Genomic DNA, 10,995 nt, shown 5'->3' with positions numbered 1-10,995 from the left:
ATTGAACTTGTTGTTCCATAGTCAGTTTTTTCTTCACTCAGTAATGCAGCATTAACATTTTCGTTATGTGATATCCCTCTACAGGATGAGTTTTAATGAATGCTGGTGCTAACATCGTATGAAATTGAGGTAGGAGGCGGGACTCTGACACCAGACCAGATTGAGGACTGGCTAATCATCATACTTTACATAAGGAATCCGTAGGATTGGAGAATTGATTGTTTCAAGTAAGGCTGGTTTCCTTATTTGGTTATTTCCTTAGAATAATAACTCTAAATCTGATTATTTCCTTAGAATACATTCTTATGAGTAGAACTGCAGCTCAAACTAAATTTGGTGCTGTCCATTGGTATGGCGATGGACTTCAGAACATCTTCCAGTCTTGCCCTTACCCCACAAGAGCCCTTTACTCGGGATCCATTCTCACGCAGTCTTCCTCCCCGACCGCCCCGCGCGTCCGCTCGGCAGGATGAGAAAGACGGCCTCGGGTGGGGTGGTGAGCAGTATCGGCCTCCTCCAGCAGGGGGCGCTGTGGGATTCGCCGCTGTCCGGGACGAACCAGCAAGCCGCTCTCGGTCCGCAGACGCTCTGCCTGCCTGCCCCAAGTTCCCCGGGAGGCCGCGGTGTTTGGGGAAGTGTTTCTAGGAGACGGCGCTCACCGGCTGCGCCTGCGCCGCTGACGCTACCGGGGCCGGCAGACGGACCCGCGGCGCTGGCTGGCGGAGGGAGTTGCTGCTTGCTCTGTGTCGCTGTCACCGCCCTGTTTCTCTAGCCTTATGGTACGCCTGTGAGACCGGCTGCCGGCTGACGTCTCCTTGCGATGGAGCATATCCGGACGACCAAGGTAGTCGGGCGCGGGATCGCCAGTCTTCAGGGGCCCTGCTCTGACCCAGCTGAGGCAGGAGGAGACGAAGGCTCTGCTGGCCTGACCGGGGCTGGGGACCCGGCCCGGGGCGGGAGGGTCTGGCCAGGCCTGGTCTTGGAGGGCAGGGTCAGCTTGGTCCAAGCAGGGTGCAGAGGCCTCCTGTACCAACAGGAGCAGGGGTCCCACTTTCAGCATCTCGGAGTGCGTAGGGGTAAGTCTGGGAAAACTGGTCACCGCCCTCCTAGCTCTACGTTTTCTCGGGCAAAATTGGGGCTCCTTTAACTTTGGGGTCTTTCAGCCTTTCGTTGCCTCATCAACCGGAAAACCGTCTTCAAATTAACATTATGATGCTGTGTAAGCTTGTCCTTGCTCACATTTCATTGTCCGGTGTCATAGATTCACAATACGAGTTTTGGAGGAGCCGAGATCAGCACTCCGCTCCACCTCCCTTTGCTGTCTCGGTCTCCAGTCTTTCGGATCCGGTGTTTCCGTGTCTGTGCTTCATACTTCAGGCATTGTCCTGTGTCAGTAGTCAGGAGTTCTGGAGAAGGGAAAAATGTTATTCCATATTTTAAAAGGTCGGATGCAGCTTTATTCGATTGGCCTTATTGCACTCCATGCTTAATTTTTGTGTGTGGAAGACTTTCATTCTGAGAACGAACAAATATTTTTATTTCGTTACAAATTTAAAAACGGAAGGAAATGACATCAGAATATTACCAAATTACGTTTCCAACGACATTTAAGTTTAACTTTGAGAGGGAGAAAAACATAAATCGAGACGAGAAGAATAACATTTTAAAATCACTGCGAGCCCACTGCAAGGCAGCCTCTCCACGTTTTGGCAAAGCTGAAGCCGTTTAGTTGCTGCCCATCTTAAAGTTACAGCTCATTTAGGGAACCAGCAGATGTTCGTTATCTTCATTGTTCCAAGAAGAATTTGTGTTTTTAAAAATTTTTTAAATGCTTCACAAACCTTTTAAAGGTACACATGAATTTTTATTGGAGCTTGTCTTTAACATTGTGCATACCGTATCTAGTAAAATCGAAGATGCTGAAAACTAACCCCTTAAAATTTTTTTTTAAGAGAAGAAAGATAAAATAACTTGAGAATTCAAGTTGTGGGTACTTAAATTTTGAAAATGGAAGGGTGCTTAAGTCTATAACCAAACTCGTAGAAGGGGCACAGATGGAAAAGAGGACTAGAGTGGACATTGGATCAGGTTCTTGTATTGGTTCCAGATACGTATTATGTAGTAGCTTAGTGCACGTGACTTCCTTCTGCATCAGTTCGAACCTCCTCTATTTTTCATATGCTTTCTACGGTGCATAGCACACAATCGAAAACCAGTAAAAGGCTGGGCACGGTGGCTCATGCCTGTAATCCCAGCACTTTGAAAGGCCCTGACGGGCAGATCGCTTGAGCCTAGGAATTCGAGACCAGCCTGGGCAACATGGTGAAACCCAGTTTCTACAAAAACAAACAAACTAAAAATACAACAATTGGCCGGGCATGGTGGCAGGCGCCTGTAATCCCAGCTACTCAGAGGCTGAGGCAGGAGAATTGCTTCAACCGGGGAGGTGGAGATTGCAGTGAGCCAAGATGGCGTCACTGCACTCCAGCCTGGGCAATAGAGCGAGACTCAGTCTCAAAAAAAAAAAAAAAAAGTCGGGTGGGGTGGTGTGTACCTGTAGTCCCAGCTACTCGGGAGGCTGAGATGGGAGGATGGCTTGAGCCCACGAAGTGGAGGTTGCAGTGAGCCAAGATTGCGCCATTGCACTCCAGCCTGGGTGACATAATTGGGGGAGGGGGGCGGAAAAGAATAAAAAATCAGTAAAAGTAAACTGAATCTGATCAACTAGAGCAAATCCTATTCTTAGGTGGATGATAAGAGTGAACAGACTTGGAAAATATTTAGGATCCCTTGGTTATTTTAAATCTTTCCTCCTTCAATTTATTATGAATATATATCTTTGTTTTTATTTGTAGAGTTGTAGCTCCTCTTATTAGCTCTTTGAAAGTTGTCACTGATGACTTTCATTTTGTCTGATTTTCCTCCTTATCTACCAACTGATGAACTTTTCTTCAAGTAATGCTCTGATTTTGACTTATCTTTACACAGTGGTCCCATGCTAGTGGTTTAATAAGGCCTTTTTAGAGACTAAGAAATTTCTGATGAATTTTCTATTAAAACTACTTTTCAAATATGCTCCTTTATTACTTTGGGTTGTTTTTCTAGTATTGGATCACTACTCTGGAGTAATATTAAGTAAGTGTATGTAGACCGCAAGTAAATATTTGCTAGGTTCCTAGTATGTGCCAGACACTGTATTGACACTGGGTATATAACAGCAAGATAGAGGTGGACCTCAGGGTACATTCTGTTAATTGTTGTGGGGACTGTAACATTTTCTTAAATTATTAATGTATTGGGAAAATAACTTACTCTTAAAAGATTGGTTTGAACATAGCCAAACTTTTGTTTCCATTATTCATAGCCTTCACCTGGATTTAGTTAGTTTGCTGCAAAAATAAGTGTAAGTATTTAAAAACCAAAAGTGGATTGTTTTAGATTTATTAGCTGTTTTGACCTCTATGTAGTTTAGTCATTAGGGTCAAAATTGACCGTAGAGTGTCCTTTATGACTATTTAGTGATTTTTTTTGTTCAGTCAGCTCTATTTGAAAAGTAGTAATTAACCATTTATTGAGCAACTATATGTCATATAGCCAATTATACAATATTATTACTTTATAATATGTACAATTGTATAAATATGTTAATTTATACAGTATCATCACTGATCTCTTAAATAACCCTGTCAGTTGGGTAGTATTATCTCCATTTATAGGTGAGGAGGAAATAGGCTTAGAGAATTTAAGTAACCTGCTCAATTAGCTCACGAGAGATAGAATTAGTATTTAAATTAAGGTGTGTTTAACTCCAAAGACTATGTATGCTCTTTCCAGTGCCTCTCTAGTTTTAATCTAATTGTTAAATGTGCATTAGTATTAATTCAGAAATAAATGCTGATAATAATTCTAAGAGCTTTCCCCCGCAAACCTCTTTTTGTCATAAATAAATAATATTTATGTTGTATTGTTTTTTAATAATATTTAGGATCATTATTGCTTGCTAATCAGAGATTTGTCAGATTAAGTATTTTAGCTGAATACTAATGAACATATATATCATTCTGTTTCGGTCACATTTGGTTTACTAACTGTATAGCATCAAAGATGCCAAGTCCCTGAATCTGGATTTCTGAAAGAGCATTTCCAAGCTACACTTATGAATCATGTAGCTACTACCTATCGCTTTGAGCTCTAATTTTGCCATAATGACATAGTCCTGCCAAGAAACAATGAGAAATATGTAGAGACAGTTCTTTATGCAGTCTTTCTCCTTTCCCTGCCAGTACTTTGGCTGACATTATATATTGATGTCAAATGATATTGTCTTACCTGTGAATGGAACTTTACTGAATGGAATGGAAGAACCTTTTTAAAGCTATAAATGAAAGACTGATTGCTAGAGTTTGTAATCAAATGGAATGTCCCATAAAAATCTGATCCTACTAAGGCCCAAATTGAGTTATTCCAAAAGTTATGCCTAACTTGTTCTTTAGCTTGCTCCCTCTTTTTGTCATTAGAATGTGAGATCATCTATGTATGTATGCAAATATACCTTCCCTCTGAAAGAAGGAAGGAGATATAAAAATAAGAATAGATCAAGAATAAGGAGAAACTGATATTATTTAAATTGTCTTTGAAATAAGAGCCAATAGGTTTTGAGGAGCACCTGAATGCTTTTTTCCAAGTAAAGTGCTGTTTTGATTTTCACTAATACTATCCCATTTTACAGGTGAGGAAACTGAAACCCTGAGAGAATAAATAAAATAACTTGTCCTGGCTCACACAGTTAGCTCTACCAAAGAAGAGGTGGAGGTGGAAACTTGAATGTAGGTCTTTCTGATAGCAAGCCTATTCTCTTAACCACACTCTCTTGCCTCACAGAATAATAATCTAATCAAGAGATTTGATTAGTCAGTTGGGGCAGTGTGAGTAAGAACAGAGAGGAGGGGTGGATAGGAGAAGCTTAGGTGGTCAGATTTTTTCTAGTAGCTAGCTGAATGTGAGGATCTAGTGTGAGGGAAAAGGTCTGGCCTTGAGTAGATTTGGGAGGGAGTTGTTTGCGTTTAGGTAAATCATTGAAATTTCTATTGTGAATGAGTTTATGCAAGGAGAATATGTTGAGACTGTGGAGAAAAGTCTAAACACTTAAAAAGGGGCAAGCAGGCCGGGCATGGTGGTTCACACCTGTAATCCTAGCACTTTGGGAGGTTGAGGCAGGAGGATCACTTGAGGTCAGGAGTTTGAGACCAGCCTGGCCAACATGGTGAAACCCTGTCTTACTAAAAATACAAAAAATTAGCTGGTCATGGTGGCGGGCACCTGTAATCCCAGCTACTTGGGTGGCTGAGGCAGGAGAATCACTTGAACCCAGGAGATGGAGATTGCAGTGAGCCGAGATCGCTCCATGGCATCCAGCCTGGGTCACAGAGCAACACTCTGTCTCAAAAAAAAAAAAAAGAAAAGAAAAGAAAAAAGAAGGGGGCGGGCAAGCAGAGGAGGAGAAGCCGGATGCATTTGGAAGAGGTGAAGCACAGATGGGAAGGGGACAGTCTTCCCTGTTCTAATTTCCTTCTCTGCTCCATCCTCTGGCTGCTTCCTCCTCCTTGGGCCAGGCACTGTTCTAGGTTCAGACAAAAACTCCTGCCCTTATAACTTATCTAGTTGGAGAAGAGGTAACAATAAAAAAATTAAGTTCAATGTATAGTATGTTAGATGGTGGTAAATGCTATGGATAAAAATAAAGCAAGCCAGGGCTCTGAAGAGTATGAGGGTTGAGGAGGGGGTTTAAGGGAGGACTGCTATAAATTGAGTGGTTAGGGAAGCTCTTACAGAGAAGGTGACTCTTGAGTACAAACTTGAAACTGGTAAGGGAGTAAGCCATCCCCACAAGGGGGATGGCGGGGAGAGTCCCAACAAAGGGAACAACAGGGGCAAAAACCTTTTGAGGGCATGCCTGGTTGCCAAGAACAAGCAAGACAGCTAGAGCAGGGTGAGTGAAGGAGAGCACGGTAGAAGATTAAAGTTGGGGGACAGGGGCAAGTTACTGTAGTCTTGAAGGCCACTGTAAAATCTTTGCTTTTTTTGAGTGAGATAGGAAGCCATTGATGGAATAAGCAAAGTAAGATAAAACTGAAAAGTGCCCACTGGATTTACCATCTGAGGTTACTCTTTCCCCTCTTGAGGTCCATGACTGTTTCATTTGATAATTTATGCAGCCAGACAGACACTGTTCTAGAAATTGGGATACATGAACAGAAAACATAACCTCTGCCCTCCACTTCCTGCACACAACTTGATGTGTTTTCTTTTTGAAAGCTAATTCTTGGCAGGATGTCAGTGTGGAATGATTCTGGGAGTCCTAGATGAATGCCTGGCTATAGGGAAGGAGTGTGACAAGCCAGAGGAGCAGTGATGGTGCACTTTCTGCTTCAGTAGCCACAGTGTCTATTGTTATGTAGTTGTAGAATAAGTACAACTGTTGGTCACAGAAGTCTGAAGAAGGCCATTGGTCCCTTCCTGTCCCAGAGGCCACTTTTTCCTCGGGGATAAAGAGGTGTCTGAATTTTCTGACTGTTTGTGTGACTCCCTGTGTTTTTCATTTGGAACCTTTTCTTCTTTTTTTTCTTTTCTCTTCCTTTCCTTCCTTTTCCTTTTCTTTTCCTTTCCTCTTTTCTCTTTCCCCTTTCCTTTCTCCTTTCTTCTTTGTCCTTTCTCCTGTCTTTCTCCTTTCCTTTCCAATAGGATCTTGCTCTGTCACCTAGGCTGGAGTGCAGTGGTATGATCATAACTCATTGCAGCCTCTACCTCCTGGGCTCAAATGATCCTTCTGCCTTCACCTCCCAAGTAGCTGGGTCTACAGGAGCATGCCACCATGCCTGGCTAATTAGAAAATAATTTTCTTTTTCTGTAGAGATGAGGGTGTCACTATGTTGCCCAGACTGGTTCTCAGACTCCTGGTCTCAAGCAGTCCTCCTGCCTCGGCCTCCCAAAGTGTTGGGATTACAAGCGTAAGCCACTACACCTGTAGTGGCCCCAACATTTTCTGAATGTGATTCTGTATGTGTCGGGTTCTCTGTGTTTTCCAATTCTAATTTTATAATTGGCTGAAATTTGAACTTTCTGTGTGGACCATTAGGGTACCTTTTAGTGCAGGCCCATAGTTGGCAACAATTCAACTAAATAGTCCTTAAAGTAATGTGTGTTGGCATTTACCATTCCTCACCAAAGTGACATCTTCCAATTCCTTTCTCCTTGCCACATTTTCGTTTTTCATTTGTTCTTTCTTTTCCCAAAGTCTTTTTTTCTTTTTTTTCATTTACTTTTTGGCTGTGATGATACCTATAATTTAAGGATCCTAATAGTTTCTTAGTACTTCAGTGTTAGTGACCTGAAAGAATTGTAGTTGCTTCCTAAACATCTGACTTAAGAACAGACTAGGGAAATTCTGTAGCAACATCTGTAAAATACTTTTAGTTCCTTGCTGAAAGGGGGAAATATAAAGAAGCAGTTGGTTTTTAGAAGTTGACTAAGTCTGTGGTTTGAAATTTGTATGCCAGTGATTTTAGCAAAGAAAAATATTTGATTTCCCCTCCTTAAGGGTAAGGGGTGGGTTTTGCCACAAAGAGCAAAATAATCAGTATATTTTCTCAGAAATTCTCTTATTTTCTTGAGAACTTTAGTGTAAATACTAAATAAATGTTTTGGAATATTTCAGATTAATTTCACTATCTGTCACATTCATATAGAGATTACCCTATTGAAGCAGTTGTATGTAATGATTTTCTGTTATATAGATTTGAATATAAGTTGGTATATGCTAAGATAGTCCTCAGTTTATTATATTAAAGACATTCCTTTCTTTCAGATATTTTCTTCTCTGTACTTCTTTATCTTAGTGAATGGCAACCAGTGTGACAAGCTTAAAACCCTTAAGGAATCTCTGTTTTTCCTCCTCTCTTCCTTCCCTTATCAGTTTTGTAATTATCTCAAGATGGACTTCCTCTCTGTCACAGCTTACTCCAGGCCCTAATTATATCAGCCAGTCACTTAGATGGCTTCATTAGCTTCTTACCTGGTTGCCCTTAATCAACTCAGCATTTTCTCCACATTGACACTGGAATGATCTTATAAGCCATATTTCCTAATGGACTACTGTGCTTAAACACCTCTGTATCTTTTTTAATGTACAGCACAGATTTGTACCTTAACATATGGTTTTTTTTAATCAGATAAAATGTTATGCCTCTGCTATTGAGACATAAATGTTATATTTCCTCTGTTGAGAATTTTGTATTTTCTCTATTCCCATTAGTGAAGAACATTTTGCTGATCTGTGCTTTCATCATTTACAGTAGTTTTTTCCAACTATGGAGCACCTTAAAATATGGAATTTGCTTTTCAAACTCCATATGCATCCTTCTTCCTTTCTCCATTTGAACTCAACTGGACAGTAGCTTGACATAGAGGACTGTCAGGGCTCTACCTACTTGACCAGATTACTAACTACAGTAGTTTTGTAAATATTTACTTGAGCACAAATATTATTGCTTATATTTATTAGGCAAATAAAGTACCTGTATTAGTCCATTTTCACACTGCTATAAAGAACAACTCAAGACTGGGTAATTTATAGAGGAAAGAGGTTTAATTGACTCAAGTTCCACATGGCTGGAGAGGCCTCAGGAAACTTACAATCTTGGTGGAAGGTGAAGGGAAGCAAGACACGTCTTCTCATGGTGGCAGGAGAGAGAGAGAGAGCAAAGGGGGAAAGTGCCCACTTTAAAACCGTTAGAACTCATGAGGACTCACTGTGAAGAGAGAACAGCATGGGGGAAACCACCCCCATGATCCAATCACCTCCCACCAGGTCACTTCCTCCACACATGGGGATTACAATCCAAGATGAAATTTGGACGGGGACACAGAGCCAAACCATATCAGTACCTGACATTTATTATCCAGCCTTTCAGTAGCTTTCTGAAAAGAGATTATTGTCCTTATTTTAGAGATAAAGAAATGAGATACAGATAGATTGGCCCTTAGTTGATAGCCAGTACATTTTTGTTGAGTGAATTAGTAAACTCTTTCCTGATAGTATATATTTATCTACATGTTCTTCAAAGATGTATGTGTGTTTGAGTGTGTGTGTGCATGTAATGGAGTTGTGCATCTGTTTTATTTATTTTATTTTATGACAGAGTCTCGCTCTGTCACTCAAGCTGGAGTGCAATGACTCAGCCTCTGCTCTGTGCAACCTCTGCCTCCAGGGTTCAAGTGATTCTCATGCCTCAGCCTCCTGAGTAGCTAGGATTACAGGTGTGCACCACCATGCCCAGCTAATTTTTTTTTTTTTTTTTTTTTTTGACAGTCTTGCTCTTGTGCCCAGGCTGGAGTGCAGTGATGCAATTTCGGCTCACTGCAACCTCCACTTCCTGGGTTCAAGCGATTCTCCTGCCTCAGCCTCCCGAGTAGCTGGGATTACAGGTGGCTGCCCAGCTAATTTTTGTATTCTTAGTAGAGACAGGGTTTCACCATGTTGGCCAGGCTGGTTTTGAACTCCTGACCTCAGGTGATCTACCCACCTTGGCCTCCCAAAGTGCTGGGATTACAAGCTGCGCCCGGCTGCTAATTTTTATATGTTTAGTAAAGCAGGGTTTCGCCATGTTGGCCAGGCTGGTCTCAAACTCCTGGGCTCAAGTGATTGCCTTACCTCTGCCTCCCAAAGTGCTGAGATTACAGGCGTGAGCCACCACACCCGGTAGCAGTTGTGCATTTTAAAGGATCAAAGTTGTAATAAGCTCATTTAAAGAGTGGGAGAAGTAGATAAGCTGAGGCTGTAAATATTTGGGAAAAGAGCCTAAAGGTAGAGAAGGAAGCTAGCCTCATGTGTGTTAAGAGTCAGAGGAATTAATTTGAAGTTAGAAGAAATGTCAGTTGCATAAGATGAGCAGGTTAACTTATGAAAAATATGGATTCTTAGTCTCCATCTCCTCAGATAACTGAGTGAAGTTGGGGTGAGGCTTTGGATTTGTACTTTTGCAAAGTTTTAGAGGTGATTCATATGAACAGCTAGGATTTGAATCGTGTATAGCTGACCAAAATTAAAGATCTAAGAAAGAGAATTTCAGATTATTTTGCATATAAAACTAGGGGGAGTCAGGAAATAGGCTTAGAGTGTTGGAAAGAGCATTTTCACCACAAATTTCCCACCTTGATAAGAGACCCAGCCAGAAAGAACTATACAGTTCTAGAGGAGAGATTTTATTCTAATTGAATGATGGAGTGGGGATAGAGGATTGAAAGTCCAGACATGTACTACACACAGAAAAAAAAACCCAAAACCAAAAACTGAACTATATCTGTGTATTCTACTAGTAGTTTTCTGTTTGCTTTTAGTTTGTTGCTGGTTTATTCAAGAATTACTGAATGAATACCTACTGTTTACCCACTGTGTAGGGAAAAGATAGCAGAGAGATGAGGAAAAGTATAATGGGATAAAGAAGAATCTTATTTAATAAATCAAATGATTTCAACAAAAGGGGTCACTGGTAAATTGGGCACACCTTCTGGTTTTCACCTGGGGGAATAATTTTTCTGTGGCCATTCATCTTAGTTCAACAAACATTTATTGTGTCAGACACTCTACTAGCTGTTAGGAGATATTCATGCATAAATGAAAGACAGTCTTTGCCCTGGGCTATGTTAGTCTTTAGTGGAAAAGACAGATACATGAACAGAGGCTTTCATTATATTTTAGGAATTACTTTAATAGTGGTGAAAGGGGCAGATTTAAAAATATTTAGGTGATAAAAATGGTAGGAATTGGTGATTGATTGAATGTTGGGGGTTGAGAAGAAGTCATAGGATCATTCACGGATTTCCAGTGTGGGTGACTTGATAAGGATGGAGGAGTAACATTAACTCACATCCAAAATACAGAATTAGAAATGTATTTGTGAGGGGTGAGAGGGGAAATCAGTTTTGCTTTCAGTATGT

At 41.1% G+C, this 10,995-nt stretch overlaps 1 protein-coding gene across 1 annotated transcript in view; it reads left to right on the top strand.

Moving 5' to 3' along the window:
• Positions 1 to 700: 700 nt before the first annotated feature.
• The window catches only part of MTMR6 (myotubularin related protein 6), a gene marked incomplete at its 5' end in the record, with an annotated part of 40,206 nt that continues 29,911 nt past the window's right edge, over positions 701 to 10,995 (top strand). The window contains 1 exon segment of the mRNA NM_001133225.1: positions 701 to 844. Coding sequence (NP_001126697.1) covers positions 821 to 844 — 24 coding nt within the window.

Source organism: Pongo abelii, chromosome 14 (genome assembly GCF_028885655.2).
Source record: "Pongo abelii isolate AG06213 chromosome 14, NHGRI_mPonAbe1-v2.0_pri, whole genome shotgun sequence".
In the NCBI taxonomy this organism is placed as follows: Eukaryota; Metazoa; Chordata; class Mammalia; order Primates; family Hominidae; genus Pongo; species Pongo abelii.
This window is presented reverse-complemented; position numbering and strand designations above follow the sequence as displayed.